This window comes from Empidonax traillii, unplaced genomic scaffold (genome assembly GCF_003031625.1).
Source record: "Empidonax traillii isolate 1590-97213 ecotype Southwest subspecies unplaced genomic scaffold, ASM303162v1 scaffold157:size2224338, whole genome shotgun sequence".
Classification (NCBI taxonomy): domain Eukaryota; kingdom Metazoa; phylum Chordata; class Aves; order Passeriformes; family Tyrannidae; genus Empidonax; species Empidonax traillii.
The window spans coordinates 1,346,407-1,364,937 of NW_020955350.1; the positions used below are offsets into that span (position 1 = coordinate 1,346,407).

The 18,531-nt window shown below is 39.9% G+C and overlaps 1 protein-coding gene across 1 annotated transcript; it reads left to right on the forward strand.

The window, feature by feature from the left end:
- The first annotated feature begins 1,314 nt into the window (after nucleotides 1-1,314).
- On the forward strand, nucleotides 1,315-17,825 carry TNFRSF11B (TNF receptor superfamily member 11b). The gene is made up of 5 exons (XM_027884921.1): nucleotides 1,315-1,518; nucleotides 10,749-11,118; nucleotides 14,628-14,822; nucleotides 15,141-15,365; nucleotides 16,505-17,825. Exons 1-5 carry the CDS (start codon nucleotides 1,489-1,491, stop codon nucleotides 16,891-16,893), a joined length of 1,209 nt encoding a protein of 402 aa, XP_027740722.1. The 5' UTR covers nucleotides 1,315-1,488; the 3' UTR covers nucleotides 16,894-17,825.
- The last annotated feature ends 706 nt before the right edge of the window (nucleotides 17,826-18,531 follow it).

An 18,531-nucleotide genomic window follows, 5' to 3' on the forward strand; every position in this document is an offset into this window, starting at 1 on the left:
TGAAAAGATTACAGGAACAGTTACATCATCCATTCTAGGTACAATACCAGTCAAGTGGTGACTACTACCCAACAGATACTCCAGCAATACTCCCTTGGGTGGTAGGGCTTTTGTGCCAGTTTTCACATCACCTTTTACAAAGAACTTATTACTAATCCAAATCTCTTGAATTTTTGTAATCCTAACCCGTGAAACCATCATCTGTTTCAATCTTAGGTTAAGTTTGATGGGCGTTCAAATGGTTACAGATGTGCAAGGAGGAATGCGCAAGGCTGTGCTTGAAGATGGTTTCCTGACTTAGCACGGCTGAATTGTTATGAAATAATATGCAGGCTTTTTCCACCTCACTTCTGCCAATCCCGCATAGCCTTGTGACTCAAAGGGGCAAAACTGCACAGCCCAGAGCCAACACAGGCCCCAGGTTTCAAATGCTTGAGAGCTGGAATATCCAGAGCTGAGGTTTTGTTCTGGCCTGTGAAAAGGGAGAGAAAACCATCTGTGAAATCTGGAGGCACATCTGGGCTTGGCTTCTACCCCGGGATCCCACAGCTTCCCATAATTCTTTATGGATATTTGCAGGTTGGGAGAAAAAAAATCCTTTCTCTGCACCTCTGCTCTGCTCCAGAGCTGGCACACACACAGGTTCCCCAGGGTTTCCGCGGAACCCTCTGAGCACTCCCGTGAGGCACAAACAGGAGGGTTCGGTCCTTATGGCTCTAGAAAAATGCCCTTTTCTAACTAAAACTGGGGGGAATAACAGCCCCCTGAGTGACGTTTCCCCTATGGGCAGGGGCATGCCGCAAACACCGACTGTTTCTGGGAAATCACAGCAAAAGCCCCGTGCCGCCGTTCCCACGGGCCTCTCCCTCGGGCAAAGCCCATCGGAGCGGCCGCCGGCCGGCGGTGCCTCGGCGAGCGGCGGGGGCCATTCCTCGCATTCCTGCCTTAGCAGGGAAGGGAGACGAGTAGGGATCCTCCTTCTCTTCAGCTTCCACCGCCCTGGCCTTTGCTCCCAGCCAGCCCCGCCGCTGGAGCCCCAGGGGAGCCGAGCCGAGGGACCGCCGTGCCCCCGGGGCGAGGGTCCCTCGTCCGGCCCCGCTGCTGAGGGGAGAGCCGGGCACAGCCAGACAGCCAGACAGAGCCCAATTAAACCCTCCCCTGGCCAGCCCCCGACACTCCCTCCTGCATTTTCCAGTCTGTGGTTACGGCGCTCAAAGGGTTCCATTAAGTCACCAAGTTTTACAGGTTCCTTAAAAAAAAAAAAAAAAAGAAAAAAGAAAAAAGGGGGGGGGTGGTGAGGGGGAGTGCGCGAGAGAAAAGTTTGGTCATGGCAGGGAATGTGTGATCAAAGCTGAGCCCAAGCTTCCTGTTACACCGGGACTATATATATATCGTGTCTTTAATGTTGGGAATGTAAGCAGCTGCTGGAGCCTGGCGCGGACTCTCTGCCTGATTCCCAGCGCACTGAGGTTTCTTCCACCGACCACAATGAACAAGTTCCTGTGCTGCACGCTTGTGGTAAGTCCCTTCGGAGGGGTAGATAGGCTCTAGGATGCATTACAGCTTCAGACATCGGGCTGTACAGACACACGGCTTTTCTTCGGGGGTTTTTGGTTTGGCTTTGGTTTTTTGCAGGTTTTGTTTGTTTGTTTGTTTGGGGGTTATTTTGCTTTCTCTCAGTTTTCTTGGTAAACCCTTTTCGCTTTATCACTCCGAACTTTCCTGATGAGTTTGGAGTGTGATGGACGGGTCCAGCTCCAGGGAGACAGCAGGGGTTCTCATCCCATTCTCAAGGTAGTGGCATGGATTGCTTTTCTTTTGCCTTTTTTCCTGTCTTCCTCTCTCTTTTTGTAAGGCTTCATCATATTGGACTGATGCAAAACAGTGTATGAATTAATTTGGAAACTGTAGGCTGGGATGTTTGTTTCTGATATGCACAAGCTCCATCACTGCCTGCCTCTAATCTCTGCTGCAGTGGCACTGTTGGTATCTCAGATACTGGGCTGTCTCTTTTACTGAGTAAAACCACCGTGAACTCCAGGGGGGAAAAAAAAAAAAAAAAAAAGCGCATAAGTGTGTGGTGCTTATTTTGGCTTAGAAAATTCAGCTTCAAGTGCAAGAAAGTGATGAATTAGTAACTGTGTCAGTAGCTATTACAGAAAAAGTTGTGTTATGAAATCTAGTATAACCTCCTGCTTTAATAAGTTTTTGTTTACTTGGAGATTTAGTGAGATGCTCCCGGATGCAAACTTAGAGATGTTAGCACTGTAGTAAATCTTTCAAAATGTTATTTAATCCATTTAGTCATATGGAATTGTATATGAGTTCAGATTAATTAAAACCTGCATAGAGGAAGATCCTGTGTAACATCTACTTGGAGGCTATTCATCTTTGGCATAAGAAAACATTCAAAGAAATCATTAAAAAATAATATTCAGAGAGGTTGTTACTCCTGCCAGCACAGTAACTTGCTCCTGTGTTGTTTTGGTGAGTACAATGGCATTAATGTTGTGGCAGAGCATTAGAACTGAGATCCATTTATTCTGAAAGCTTTTTATAAATGCAAGGAGATTTCCAGGATCTGATGACTAATGCATGTTTATTACTCTCTGTACAAATTTCTGAAAGGGCTTTTTGAGAAACAAACCCAAAGTAATTAATAGTGCAAGGGAAGCAAAATTTGCCAGGCTTGTGGTCAGGAGACTGAAACGCAGGACAAGTTTTTCATCTCATTCGATGTTGTGCCTCCTTTGTCAACATTAAAGCATGGGAATTTAATATGGGAATTTCAGCAACAGCTCATTATCAGCTTCTTATCTATGGATATAATAAAATAATCACATCAGAATTTTGATTAAATGTATGTGCTTGTTCATGTTCTCCCATAAAGTAATACATTCGGGGGAGTTCAGCAAAATCCTGTGGTAGATGAGTCTTGGAGCTTAAATACATCAGTGGCAGGAATACATACAATAGACCTTCATCATTCAACTGTATTTTGTTAATATTATTTTAAAACCATTTATTTAAAGTTTTGGTGAAGTTTAAGTAAAATCAGTGAATTTTAAGTACTGTCAGATATGCTACAGCTCAGAAAAGTCTTTTCAGTACCTCTTGAATAAGAACCCTTGTAGGAGGCACAATAGCAGTTTGAAGTTGTGTATGTTTGGCTTATGCACCTTAAATCTAGTTTGAGGACACCATAGCTAAGAAGACTTTTTGGCCAAGATGTACTTTCAGCCTTGGCCTCTTTGCTAAGGTTTCAGAAGGGGGACCTGCTGTGGTGTTGTGTTCATGTTCGTGTTGTTTGCTGGAACTCTGAGGCTGCTCATAAACAGATAAGCATTATGAAATTGGACTGAATGGAAAGAAATTCTCCAGAGCTGAATCTCGTTACTTGTCACGTAACTATCTTGACCCTTACACTTGACCTTTCTCTATTTTGGATCTCTGGGTGCATGTGACATGCTTTTTCTGGCCTGCCTGTTGGGTTTGCTGTGTGTAGGCAGCAGTGGCTTTGCAGCCCGCGAGTGTAGGAGTTATCTTTCTGTCTGACTTTCTTTCTGTCTGTCTGCATGTGTGTTGGTTAAAAATAAAACACTAAGGTTACCAGAAGAATTTTTAAAAGACATTGTCATAATTTAAGCAACACCCACTGTTCAGATCTCATGGAAAAATTAATTTTTTTCCTTCTGTAGAAACACCTGTTTGCACAAAGTAGTGAACATACTGTTTCTCTAGCTAGCTGGTCAGTTGTTAGGAATTCTGTCAGTGTAAGGCAGACTGTAGTCACAGTAGGAACATCCCAAGTTTGGGTTAACTCTCCATCTTGCTGTCACTGTGGTGAATAATGTTCCAAAATATAAGTTATGGATAAGACACATCTTTTGGAGATTATCTGGCTGGATTTTCCTGCTTTCTCCCTCTACAAGGCCAATGGTAGCTCATACAAATGAAGACTTTCAATTTAACACTTCTTTGATAAGATGTAAAACTGTTTTGATAAGATGTAAAACTGCTTTTCAGCTGCATGTCATTTTCCTACCACTGAAAATGAAACAATAGTTTAGACCCCTAAATTTCTTTGTGAATGACAACTAATGGTCTGCAAAAGTCTCTACAAGACTTGAATTTTTGACATACTGCTTTACTGACAGAGAAAGGAAGACAGTGGTTCACAGCCCTAGTTTTTAATACAGGTCACTGAGGAGAGTCACCAGTTTTTATTCCTTATGTAAAAGAGCGGCCTCCACTTCACAGAGCACCTTCCAAACAAAAGTAGGTCCTGTTATGTCCAAAGGATTGTATTAAACAGTTGGCAGAATGGTGGAACAGCCTTAGAAGCTGAACTCAAACCAGTGAGAATGATTTCGTGTTAGCTTCCATTGTGTACCTGGCACTCTCCTGTGCTCTGCCAAAAGGTGCTTTGTCTGGGCAGTGCTCTCAGTGAGCCTACAGCAACCTACAGGTCAGCAGTGCTGCAGAGCACAAAGAGGTTAAATCCGTGACTGCATGGGCCTCCAGAACAGGTAGGTGAGGAGGATGAGAGCTGAGTCTCTCCCATATGGATGAGAGTCAATTTCTCCCAGGTTGTCAAGTATTTTACAATGGTTATTTGCAATAGGTGGACGTGGACCAGCACGGCATTGTCATGTACTGGATTCAGAGATACAAGCTATTAATGAGGAGGACCTTGATAACATCATTCAGTGCTATATTTTGCCAGAGGGATTTCTCTGGGCCTGTGCATGGTTTCAGTGAGGCATTTTGCCCAAGGGCTGAGGGTATGGGAAGGTCTCCTGCCTTAGCTTGGTCCAAAGGCTTTGTGTAGAAGGCAAAGTAGGAGAGTTGTGAGGTTTTACTTTGAACCCAATGCAAACACCAGGAGCAATCTTACAGATGTCTTGAATGATTATTTATCACACAAGAAAATATGCTTCAGAACACTTGCAGAATGCAAAACAGAAACAGATTTATCTTCCTCAGCAAATTAAACATTCTCCTTTGGTCTACAACCCAAAACCACAAAGCCAAGCTATATAATAATATTTTCATATGCTGAAAAGCCACTTTTCTTTCTATCACAAAGCAGTGATTTAAAGGAATGGTGCTGGAAGGATTTTTACTTCATGTGCTTTATCTTCTACTTCATTTTAATTCAACCAGAGAAAGCAAGCAGCTCATGGCCTTACATTTAAAGATGAAAGAAAAGGGTTTGTACTTTTTTCATACCCAAGATCTGAAGTGAAATTTTACAATCACATTATTTCTCTCTCAAAAGAATCTTCCAAGGACTCAAATAAATGGACTGCACAGGCCTTTTATGTCAGCATTTTTATGCTGACATAAAGATGGTATGGAGAAATCATAGCTTCAGGCCTAACGTGTTGAGTGACACAGGGAAAGAATTGCTCTTTAACCCTGGGTAACTCATTTTGAATAAGTTCTTAGTATTTACTTGCGTGACACTGACTTGCACTAGACTTGTATTTCAATATTTACAATTCATTCCAATTCCTTACATAGACACACCACCCTGAGAGGTGCCCAGGATTTTCTCCAGGGACATGGGTGAAGATTGAGTTTTTCAGTCCTTTCAGAACTGGGCCCATGACACTAGAACTGTTTAACCCAATCAGTTGTTAGATGTAGTTAATGATACTAGGCTTTAGTTTGGTTTGATTTTGCTGTAACTATTTTGTTACTGATAGCATTTCATACTCATAGAACAAAAAATCCCAACCTTTGGGATTTTTTTTTTAAATGGAGCTTGCATTTCACTACTGCTAGGAACAGTTTGCAATTGAGTGCACTCTGAATCAAACTAACAGTTAATTTGTTGAGATGAACAAGATACTGAGCATTATTGTCTTCCACCAGTACTGGGATAAAAAGGACTTGCTTAGGGTTTAAAATTTAAAGAAACTGCCTAGATCTTTCAAGTCCATTTGCCTGCTCTTCCAGGAAACCAAATGCTGCATTTACTTTCAGAAATGCATTGAGAGCTATATTTAAACTACTTGGATTTCTTGCACCTGTTTCTCAGTGAAAGGCTGTTTCCAATCTTCCTATGATGAGACAATCTGCTTTTCATTTGCCAGTATTATCCTTTAATGGAGAAAGTTCTCTCTCTGTGTGTCCACTATCTGTACCAAATCTATAGGTGCAGTTGTGACTTGCCAAACTACTGAAAAAGTCAAGATCCTCTACTACATGAGGCTTTTAATTTCCTTCTAGACTTTCTCTGTACTGCTTCCCAGATGAATTAACCTTTCCTAAACAAGGATGAACAGAATTTTACACAATTTTCAGAATGACGAATCCATGAATTTGTCCAAGTACTGATGTACTCCAGCTTTGGTTTCTTGAGGGTTAAAGGGTGAACATGTTCATTGTCCCTACTTCTGATTCCAGTAAACTGAAGATAGACTTATAGTTTCTTCCTTCTTTCAAACTGGAACATACCAACTTTTCCAGTAAGAGCAAAACAGGCCAGAGCCAGAATGATTATAGAAGAAATCTTGCTTTCTGTGAAGTTTTGGGGAAGACCAGTGTTTTGAACTTGTAAGTTTTAATCATGGCATTTTCACATGCTCAAATAGTGCTGTTTCTTACAGCAGAGATTCAGATGCTTTGTGTGTAGACCACCTTTAGATACGGGCATTCAGATCGATCAGAGGTTTTTTGTAGCTAAGAATCTGCTACCAAGTTGGTTATAGCACAGTTTAGGACAGGAAATGTCAGGAACAACATAAAATGCATTTTATTACCATTTTAATTTGTTTCAGGAACATACTTTTAAAGGATCAATCCTTATCAACCTTGTTTACTATATTTTAGTTTGCATATCATAACAATGTAGTGCATAAGGTGGATTTACAAAAGTAAACTGGACTGATGAAAGCAAATCGAGAGAGAGACTCCAGAGATGCACCAGATGCACTGGAGTCACTAATTCATGCTCATCCATGAGAGCAGACTGAAGTTAGTCCAAAATATCCCCTCTGAATCCTGCGTAATGAGAATGTCAGGTGCTCAGCACCATCTGTTTTGCTCTGGAAATCTGCTGTAACAGGTGATCCAACTTCCTAATGTAAGCACAAACTCAGTGTGTGCTAGCACAGGAGAAAGGACAATTTAGTGACATTCCCCTCTATCTTACTCTGTGAACTGGAAGACAAGAGGAGTCTTTTCATTCTGTTTGTGCCAAATTGCTGCAGCACAGCTAGTAAAAATTATTTTTAATTACTTTCAAGCGTTTTTCCTGAATTTTTGCAAAACATCTGAAAAATATATTGCCTTTGGCACTTGATGTAGGTTCAAAGACAACTTCAAGTTTGCAAGCTGCATATCAATATTTAGAATACCCAGGTATGATAGGCGTTTTCAGCCTCCATAAAAGACAATTTTGCAGATCTTTTCTCTTAAGCATTATTAAGCAACCTACAGTAGTCTTATGAAGTGTGGTATTGGGGATTGGAGTCTAGAAATGTGCTTAGCAACATACTAATGGCTGTACTGGCTAAAAAAAACCAATTCAGAATAAAATGTCCTAAACCAAGCCATATGCTGTCTATGGGTTGATATCTGATGTTTAGAAGAGATGGAAGAGAAAAATGGAAAAATATCACTATTTTTCCTTCAGACTCATGCAATTTGAGGGTTGAGATTTCTTGATCAAAAGGTGATGTTTATGTTTAATAGCCCTTTATTATTTTCATCCATTACTACGTCAAGTAACATCTTGAACTCAGCTGTTTACAATGTCCTATGGCAGTGAGTTGCACAGCTCGCTGTGCTGAAAGAATCATGGTAGTCAAACAATAGTAATAATGCTAATCTATCTCTATACTGAAAATTATGTATAAAATGCTCTAGTAAAATATTGAGATATTGATTGCATAAATATCTTGAGTTTGACTGAAGAATCTTCTTGTTGTAATTGTAATTGTAAATAAACTAGTTGGATCCTGCATACATATGGCTCAGCCACTGGTCAGTGGATTACTGCAGCTACGTAATGTGTGTTTCTAGGATAAAAGGGAAGACAGGCTTCATGTGATTTTCTGTTAAAAGCACGAAGAAAAAAATGAAATGGAAGGACTAATTGTTCTTATAGTGATGCCGATTTATTAATGTTATTATTCTGGGGTTTGGGTATGCTCATTTGGATTAATAATATTCTGTTTAGCACTATTAGTCCATAGTTATTGGTTCTTCCAAAGGCAAAACTTTGCAGGCCTCAAACAAGTATTGTTCAAGTCTCATTTTGCTCATTTTTTTACATCCTCAAATTATGTTGAATTGTTTTCAATTTTTCCTGGCTTATTTCACATAGCTGTAGGTTCTTCAGGAAGCATCTCCATTTTTCCCTAAAACTCCCCATGCTCTCATACCCTGATTATTGAATTTTAATTAATTTTAACGTTGAGTTATCCCCTGCAGCAAAACTCCTCACTTGCCTCACACACGATTTCCAACATAAATAGTTGAGTAAGAGAAATAGAGAAAATCCTATTGTTCTTGCTCCTACATGTTGCAGAGTAGAGTTGAATAGCCATGAAATGATTCACCTACCTGTTTGTTACATGAAAATGTGTCACCAAGGGCAGAGGCCCAACCCAGAAGAGAAGATTCTACTGCAGTGACAGTTTCAGATTTGTTGTGAGCTGTGCGCTGCAGAGTAGGAAAACCAGTGTTCCTGTACGAGGATGTGCTACCCATATGTCTGGTCGCTGCCTCTAATAATTTTCACAGTGTCAGATTTTCATCTGCGTTGGGTATTGTCTTGGGTTTCCACAGACACATGAAATGGGGGTTAATGTTTGTCTTTGTAGCATCTGTGCTGTCTGTCGCAGTCTGGTATATTCTGTAAAGGGAATGCATCTGTCCATGCAAGTCTTGGACTCTGGTATGCTGTATTAGCTGTTACTGAATCAGAAATATAGAAGAAAATGTTACTGTTCACATAAAAAAATAATGAGATTATCAGGACTTCCTTATTGCTAGCGTCACAGATGTAGATTTACCAAGGGTGGGGGCATTTTTTCATCAATGGGAAGCCATTCACTATTAAAAAATGTGCTGCACCCTCTTTGTTAAACAGATCACATGAAACAGATTCAGTCATGTAAGGAAAATGGAGCTGTACATTAAACTTCAAAGACTATCAAGGAATTTCTTGAAAGGATTGTGTGTTGAGGCCACAAGAAAAATGGGCTCTCCACCTGTAGAAAACATAGACTGTATAAATTACCAGGCTTAGTCAAGGGTAACTACAAGAGGCTGTAGGGAATATCCACACTATCTGCATTTCATTCCTCAGGCTGTCTAGGTATAGCTGTATAAAAAAGCTGTATAAAAAGTGGATTCGTAGACAGGTAATAGGAGAATACATTTAAGAGTATTTTCTTAAGCAGAAAGAGTTCCTAATTTAGGCATCACTTGGTGATCACTGTTACTTTTGCTAATGCAGATGATTGTTTAAATTGTCCTTTACAACCTAATAAAACTATCACTTCAGAAGTGCCATGACGTGGCAGAAGTGAGGCCCTTAGACAAAAAACCTCTAGGAAATACAGAGCCTGGGAAAAAAAAAAAAAATTCCGTTTAGATTTTGGGGACATCTGCATTGTAAAAGAGAAAATACATTTTTGAAATTGAATTGGTTGACCGGGATTAAAATAGAAACAAAGACAAATCAGTTGCATGTATAATTTGACTGGATATGTTGAAAACTATCTTAATTCAGAACCAATATACTTCATCTTTATAAAATGTGCAAGTTTTAGAAGAGAAAAGGCACATGCAGCCATTCATGAAGCAAAGGACAGAGCTGGGTTCTCAGTGAGAACAATGAGCTGTTCCCAAGAGTTTTTTTAATGGTAAACTGGTTGAATCATATAACCAAATTTTCAGTTATAAGGCAAAAATGAAGCGATATGGAGGTTGTCTCTGCAGCAGGGTAATGTTGTCTCAGATCTCTAGGTCCCAAATCACACCCACAAAGCAGACTGTTGTAGGAAGCAGCAGGAGTGTAGCTGTCATGACATATGCCAGTACTGAACCAGCTCCTCATAACAGCTGTAAGCCTGTGGTTTTACATAAGAAATTAAAACATTAGCCTGGCCTCTTCCAGTTCATGCAATTAAATCCTTAATGTACCTTTCATAAATTGTGGTATTCTTTACCTCTGCCTGAAGCTGTATCTTCACCCTGGATATAGCTGCCACATTTCATCTCCAGAACTTCTGTATTTCAGTGCAGGATTAAAAAGAAAGCATCAAAAAGTAACCTCTATTGTTCTAGCCATTTGATGGTGCAATACACTAGTCAGATTTTTATGCTCATACACAATTTCTTTTGCATCTGAAGTACTAGACACTTAGGAACAGGCATAATCCCCACCTTGGCTCTGCACCAGATTCTCTGGTACCAGGCATGAAAAGGTCATTGCCCAGTGATATTAAAAGGGTGTAAATGGGAGAAGCATAGTATCTACATCTCTGGAAGAACAAGGAAGTATTAAGATTGGGATGTTTTGCTAGACAAGATCCTAAAATTTTCCCATTCTGAGACAGATATGGAAGGGTCTGGAAGCTGGCTAATATCTTACAAATTCTAACGCAAACATTTGCTTGAAGATAGTACCATGACTAGACTCATAAACTCATTAAACTGTAGGTTTCTTTGTGATCACGGTGGTCCCCAGAACTAAAGGAAGTGATGTTTTATTTTCCTATTGCTAGCTCTTGGACATCTCTGTGAAGTGGACCATCCAGGTTGACTCTCCTCCCAAGTATCGCCATTACGACCCAGGGACGTCTCGCCAGCTGCTGTGTGACCAGTGTCCTCCCGGGAGCTACGTGAAGCAGCACTGCACAGCCACCAGCCCGACGCGGTGTGCGCCGTGCCCAGACCAGCACTACACCGAGGAGTGGAACAGCCACGATGAGTGCCAGTACTGCAGCACCGTCTGCAAGGAGCTGCAGTACGTCAAGCAGGAGTGCTCCAGCACACAGAACCGCGTCTGCGAGTGCGTCCCGGGCAGGTACCTGGAGCTCGAGTTTTGTCTGAAGCACACGGAGTGTCCTCCCGGGTTCGGTGTGGCACAGCCAGGTATGTACCTGCCAATACGCATGGGCTGAATTAGAGCTCTGCCGCACGTCGATGACTGGCGGCAGTTGCAAGGTTAGGAAAGAGGCTCGTGCAGATGAAATTACAGGACAGTAAATTGTAAAGCCAATTGAACCTGTTCTAGTCTGCATCATTTGGACTGTAGCCAAAGGAACGTTTCTCAGTGGAATACCCTGCTCGTGCTGTAATATATAACTTAATGGCAGTAGCAAATGTAGCAAATTGCACTCTAATGAGAAACATGATGGATTGCCTCTTTTAAAGGAACATTATCTGGAACGTAGTATTTGTGTGTGTAATAAATAATAATGTTTTTCATTTTGAAATCTGCTGTTTCAAGCAACTGTATATCTTGACAAACACCAGGAGCACTGCATGTTTGACAGCAAGTGTATAATTATAACAATATTAATATAGGTCTAGCATCACTGCAATATGTGTTAATAATTAATTATCAACATCCTAAGTGGAACTCCTAGGGAAACTGTTGCTATTATCAAACAAACAAGCATTTCTTTGTCAAGCAGGCTGGCTGTATGTCTGATATGGATACAGAGTGAAGGGGCACTTTTTGGTGGAGGGTATTCTTCATTTAAGACAACATAAATTGTTAAACCAATACTATATTCTTCCCTCAAAACAAAATACATCATGTATTGTTTGGCAAATACCATGGCCTAGTTTAGCTCCAGTATTTAACACAGTCCAAAAGAATTGTAAACTGTCATTGTACCAGAGCTCAATAACTGCCCAGAAAAAAGCAGTGAGGAAGGAAGGGAATGCAGAAAATCAAAGCATCTCAGACACAAACCTGCGGGCAACCAGTCTCCAGACTACAGAATGATTTCCCTAGGAATTGCATACATGGAATGAGAAACACTAGGACTGGCCTGTACATTTTAGAGCTGTGCTGAATGACAAGCTGGGAGTCCTCTTTTGGGTTTTGAACATCTCATTGGAGAGCAACTTTGATGTAAGGAAAATGTCACTGCTGCAGCTTCTCACTAGTCCCTGAGTAATTGGTTGACGAAACATTACCATGATGTCCTTGCCACTGTTAAGCATTGCCACTGGAAGCTACTGCATTTCCCTATTGTAAAACTTCATTAACCTAAACTATTATACCCAGGGGCTTGGGTTAATGAGGTTCCACTGTACCTCAGTAGTGAGTCAAAAGAGGCTAGAAACAAAGTTCTCAGTTTGGGAGATGAACAAAACACAGATTGTCTGAACAACCAACTTGCTGCATCCCTGAGAGCATGGTGAAACTGTGGCAGACAAATTCCCTCAGTTAAAAATGAAACAAACTTTGAAAGAAGACAAAATGTTTAATCAGGTAATTTATTGGAAAGTTGGTTTCCAAAAGACCATCAGAATGAACTAGGCAGACCTCAAAAAAGGAATGAAAACATTGTAAAAATAATGGCATCCTCCTGTGCCAATAGTCAGTTTTTGAGGTGACGCAAAACCTAAGAAATTAATAAGCATGTACCATACTGTGTTACTGCTTTCTGCCATACGATAGCCTTGAACTTTGTAACAATGCAAATTCAGGTGAAATAAAATGTAGCTCTAGGAAAATATGCTTCCACTCCCACACAAGGAGATTGTGGTCCAGTGCCTCTTTTAAAGCTTAAAGCACTAGAAATCAGTTTTCCCGCTGCCGTTGCTCATGATTACGCTGGGAGATCACTTTACTTTGGTTGTCCCCTTTTGTGAGTGCAGATTAAGGTTTTGTTCCCTCTGCCACTGTGTGTGGCAGGGTTTATAGCAGCAGTGTACCGGAGCAGCAGCGCTGCTATGAGGCAGCGCTGTCTCCCCAGCAGCGGCTGACGTTTCCCTGGGAAGAATGGGGGATTCCAGGGGAACTGGAGGGAGCGGCAGAAGGACGGACAGACAGCGGCAGTTTGTGCCCTGAACATGAATGGCCAGATAAACAGCGAGGAAGAAGCTGGCAAAGCTGGAGGATGACTTCATGCTCAACCCTGAGAACACCGATGGATTACCCGGTTTATTCCTCTCTTATGCTGCAAGGGTTACGCAGGAAGCTCTGAGCAGAGCAACACCTGGTTTGCAGGAACACTCCTTTCTTCCCCTTTTTTTGCTGGCAGAACACAATAGCAGCCTGTCCATAGCAGGGAAAGTTGCTAAAATTCAGCTGTCTGAGGCCAGCTAATTGCTGCCTGCGCAGGTGCAGGTGTTGGCTGGAGTTTTGTCCAGCCCAGAGCCGCAGGCAGCGCACATTAGGCAAGGAAGCGCAAGGACAGACGCTGTGGGTGCAGTCTGGGTACTGGCTGCAGAAAGCAGAGGATTTGGGAGACGGGTTGGTGATGTACAGGGTCTCTGGCAACTATAAACTCCTTTGTTTTCACTTGTCTGATGAAGTGCTAGGTCAGGTGTATGCAAGCACTATTCTTTATTTCGCAGCTTGTGAAAAACTTGAGATTCATACTCTTTTTCTCCTAAAGGATTTCCCAAAGTAAATAAAGGTTACTAAAAGCTATCATCAAAGTAAACATCCACATGTAAATACTTAAAAAATACACTAGATGGAGATATTTTCTTATTCAAATATAGTTTACAATTATTTCAAATAAATTTTAAGCATGTGCTTGAGTTCATGTTCAATAATACAGTATTAGATACTAGACTTCAGGCACTTGTTCAATGTTGGCTGAATAAGGATGAATTAAGAGTGAATATACAACAATTATTAATGCTGTTACTTTCCTGCCACTGGTGGCTAGACTGTGTTGTTTCAGATTTCTTGTATTAATTTTCTTCCTCTTTGCCAGTGTGCTAGATCCATATATTGTTGTTCTGTTGTTGGATCATATATTTATTTCTGAAGTAAAACTATGCCTTATAAATCACCAAGGAAAACATGAATGTCTATTAAATAGTTTTGTTATACTGGACATTATACTTTCTTTGCTTTTAGTAGTGTTTTATTCAAGCCCAGAGGGAAGATGAAAAAATGTTGTCTTTAGTTGATATTTCATTTGGTTGTGGTTTAGGCAGAACTGAAGTAACCCATTCAAGTAAGATTCTAGGCAGTTACTGTAGAGTAAAATTCAAAACAGATTTTTATGCCACTTAATTACTTTACAGAGTGTTTGTACAGTTGAAAGATGAAGATCAGACATTGTGTAATGTCTGACTAGACTGAAGTAATTGAGGTTTTAAAGACATTGCTTTACTAAGTTACTGATTTAATCAGTAATATCTGATTTTAAACTTGATAACAACTGTATTTATGAGTATATTTACTGTAATAGACCAGCAGGAACATAATCCTCTTAAAGAATCTTTTGTTTGGGGTTTTGGTTTGTTTGTTTGTTTGTTTGTTTTCAAAGTGATTCCTTAATAGATCAGAAATATGAAAACAGACTCACCACAACTTAGAGAGGAATATTTTCCTTTATTTTTGTGTTCTAATTGTGTTTTTCTTCTTATATGTAATTGGACGTATTGTTTTCCTGTTTCTGCAGGTACCCCTGAGAGTGACACTGTGTGTGAGAAATGTCCAGAAGGATTTTTCTCAAATGAAACATCATCCAAAGCAGTCTGTCTTAAGCACACAAACTGTAGTGCCCTGGGTTTTAAAATAACTTTGAAGGGAAATGAGGTTCGTGACAACATCTGTCAGGAAAATACAGATATGACACCTCAAAAATGTGGAATAGGTATGTATCGTACTAAGGAAGAGTGTTCTGAAATTATACCTTTAATTATTATTTAAATTAATTTATCAGCATTTATGATAAAAATATTTAGCTTGTTAGCCATTTGCCTGCTATGGTGATGGCCATAGTAGACTTTTTATTATTGTAGCTTAGGCCATATAGAATTCAAGTGCAGAGAGCAGTCTCTTTATGGAGACCACTTCTTAGCCTGCTTTTTAAACACTTTTTCTTATCATTCTTGCTGCTTGCTTTTTTTTTTTTTTTCACCCTGAGACAGGCAGGGTAACAATTGACATCTTCTTCTATTTCTCATTTCAGATGTAACCCTGTGTGAGGAGGCAATGTTCAGGTTTGCTGTTCCCACCCATCTCACACCTAACTGGCTGAACATACTGGCAGACAGTTTGCCTGGGACAAAGGTTAGCACAGAAAATATCGAAAGGATTAAACAAAGACACAGCCCTCAAGAGCAGACCTTCCAGCTTTTGAAATTATGGAAGCAGCAGAACAAAGAGCAGGATATGGTCAAGAAGATTATTCAAGGTATCTAACTGTGATAGCATGTGTGTTAAAAGCAACCTTTTAAATGGTGTTTTAAAAATTGCCTGGGATCAAATACCTCCTGGTGGTGTGTTATGCTCAGAGCTGGGCCTGCAGGGCTTGACTGAGATTTATTGATGCAGCAAGAGCAGTGAAGTTGGGGGGAAGCAGGAAGAGAATTCAGCTTCTACTGATAAGCTGAGGACTGAATTCTTCCCAGATTTGTAGCCCCCTTGGGACTGTGTGTTGTGCCACGGCCAACATCCCCTTTTGAGACTGCACAACGTATGAAAAATCTTGTTCAAGTGAGGCAAGTGTTTCCCACTGTTATACCTGAGCAGTGGCAGTGGAGGTTAGAGGGAGCTGGATGCCTGCAAATGAGAGTACAGCTATTTTTCTATAAAGTGGAGGTTGATATTTTGGACTAGGACATCTATTCACAGGGTGGGGGCACATGGCAGTGAGAAATACACAGGCAGGCTTTCCCTGGTACCTGTTTGTCATAATGATTCTCTGCTTTGTTTATGCTGAATCTACCAGGACAGGTTTCAAAGCTGACAGAGTGCTGCAGTGTTAATACCAAGGGTTTTACAACAGTCAGGCCAACTCTTCTCATATAAACCACCATTAGCAGCCACCACATTCAAATGACATTTGTCCACTCAGAATAGATTTGAAAAAGGCTGCAGAAATGTTTTTTTCCCATCTGCTATTTAGAATGTACACTTCCATCACACCGTTAAGTGTATGGAGCACTGTAAATGCCAAAATTACTATTTTAGCAAAACTTGCCTAGACATTCTGAAGAGATTAAGCTAAATTTTCATTCACTGGAACCAAATATTAAGAGTTCTATTATATACACATAACATTTTACAGGACAGATAACACAACTCTATAGCAATAAACACCTACTATGAAGTTTGTAATTTGGAGGTTGTTTGTATTTGCAAAGATAATTAAGTTCTTAAATATTTTTCATAATTGGAGCCTAAAAAGCAAACCTGAGAGGATTATTTGAAATAAAGAAAAAAAAATTTGGAAGGGAATATTCACCCTGGAATTTTGGAAGGTTTTTTTGCAGGCCATGGTAAAGCTGTAATGGGCTGTACTTACCTCTCTTTTGTTTTTGCTTTCTCCAGATATTGATCATTGTGAAAACAGTGTCTTAAAGCACATTGGCCACCCGAACCTCACCTTTGAACATCTCAACATGCTGATGGCAAGTTTACCAGGCAAGAAAGTGGGAAAAGAAGATGTTGAACGAACAACAAAATTATGTCAACCCACAGAGCAAGTCCTGAAGCTTCTCAATCTGTGGAGAATAAAGAATGGTGACCAAGACACCATTAAGGGTTTAATGTATGGACTGAAGCACTTGAAAACATACCACTTTCCAAAACGAACCATCCAAAGTCTGAAGAAGGTGGTTAAGTTTCTTCACAGATTTACAATGTACAGATTATACCAGAAACTCTTTTTAGAAATGGTAGGGAATCAACTTAAATCTGTGAAAGTAAGATGTGTCTAACTCAAGATATTTTTAATTCTCCACTGACTATTTTCCTTAATTACTGCCAGCAGTAATTAAACTGGAACATTGTTTCACCACAGTACATTTTACTATTTATAGAAATGCCTGACTGGAATAGTTCTAAGTCTTCTGCAGTGGTTTTGGAATTTTTTTTCTTTAATAAAAATCACTTTTGTAAAAGCTATTAACCCCTTGATAACACTAAGAGCCTGATTCTGCATTTTTGCACATTCAGTGTTGAAAAATCCCACTATAGTCACTAGATGAGAAAGGAATGCTGGACCAGGCTCTACTCCAGTATTTGCTATTTATATTCTTCAAAGAATAAACATTTTTTGTTGTACATATTTATTAAATTAAATGGAAACTGTATGAGACTGAATTTTAGGAAGAGAAATGAAAAGCACGCTGTATATTTTCTAGTTAAACAAAAATGATTCCATATATTTTTCTGGTAAAACATTTTGTAGCATGCTCTGAGAGTTAATAATTTCCTTATATTTTGTATTTAAAAAAAGTATTATTGCTTAGTTTTATTTGTATAAGTTGTGGTATCTTTTGGTAAGGATGTTTTAATTTATCCAATGATTTTAACTCAAATACGGTGAAAATATAGTGAAAGTGACCTGAATATTTAAATATTCTGTGAGGAAGTGAATGTATCATATTTAAGAAGCAGGATTTTTATATAGAATTTCATAATCTTATTTTATAAAACAATTAAATTTTTCAGTTTACTTTTTGACTGGTGTTTTGCTCTTGATTCTGAAGTAGGAACTAATAACAAAGACAGACTATGTGGATTTTGCACCTTATCTCGGGCTTGGCTCTCTGCTACTTCCTGTCTAGTCTAATAGTTAATATGTGAACCAAGTAAATATTGACCAGCACTGGATTCTCATGGTCACTGCAAAGGTGTAAATGAAGGTAAAAAGTATTAAAGGCTCCAGTTCAGAAGACCCAGGTGGTTTTGATACAACTGATTACAACTCCGTAGACACATTTGGCCCAGCAACACTCTTGGCCCGGTGTCATTCTTGGAGAGCTCACAACCTTTGCCCTAACCACAGCTTGTAATTTCATGGAGGAAAGATGATGCATGGCCCTGACGGGCTTGGAAAGCCTCACATATTGCCACTATGTTTAAAGGAAGGGAGCACAGAGAGGTCACATAAGAAAAATAGTCATCTACCATTTCCCTCAGCTACAGAATGAGGCACCTGCAAAGCCTTGAGCCCCATAAAAAAGGAACAGAGATTGTCTGAGTGGTGTTATCAAAAGCTAATGTTATTTTAGTAGTCATTGACAGTGCAAGCCAAAGGCCTCAGTGGCTGCAGAGAGACTCTAGTCTTGACTCTTTTTCTTTAAACCATGTGAACAGAGCTTGAATATTCAACAACTTTTTTCTATAGTGTAAAAGAAGAAAAATTCATCAGTGTTTAGTCTTGTATGACAAATACTCTTTTATTACAGATGAGAGGATCTTAAGCAAAGAATGAGAAAGAGATTCCTACCTGATATGACAGGTGCTCATCAGAAGTGCTCTCCTTACAGAGTACAAATAGGGCATACTCCTTTAAAATACTTGGGTTTCATTTTTCACTGAATTCTCACATCACTTTTTGTATAAAAAGG

What these genes read in the sequence shown, in the direction of transcription:
- TNFRSF11B (XM_027884921.1), top strand. Translation starts at nt 1,489, where the DNA reads ATGAACAAGTTCCTGTGCTGCACGCTTGTG. An exon ending in TCCTGTGCTGCACGCTTGTG is followed by an intron (nt 1,519 to 10,748) that starts GTAAGTCCCTTC and finishes TCCTATTGCTAG; the next exon opens with CTCTTGGACATCTCTGTGAA. An exon ending in GGTCAAGAAGATTATTCAAG is followed by an intron (nt 15,366 to 16,504) that starts GTATCTAACTGT and finishes TGCTTTCTCCAG; the next exon opens with ATATTGATCATTGTGAAAAC.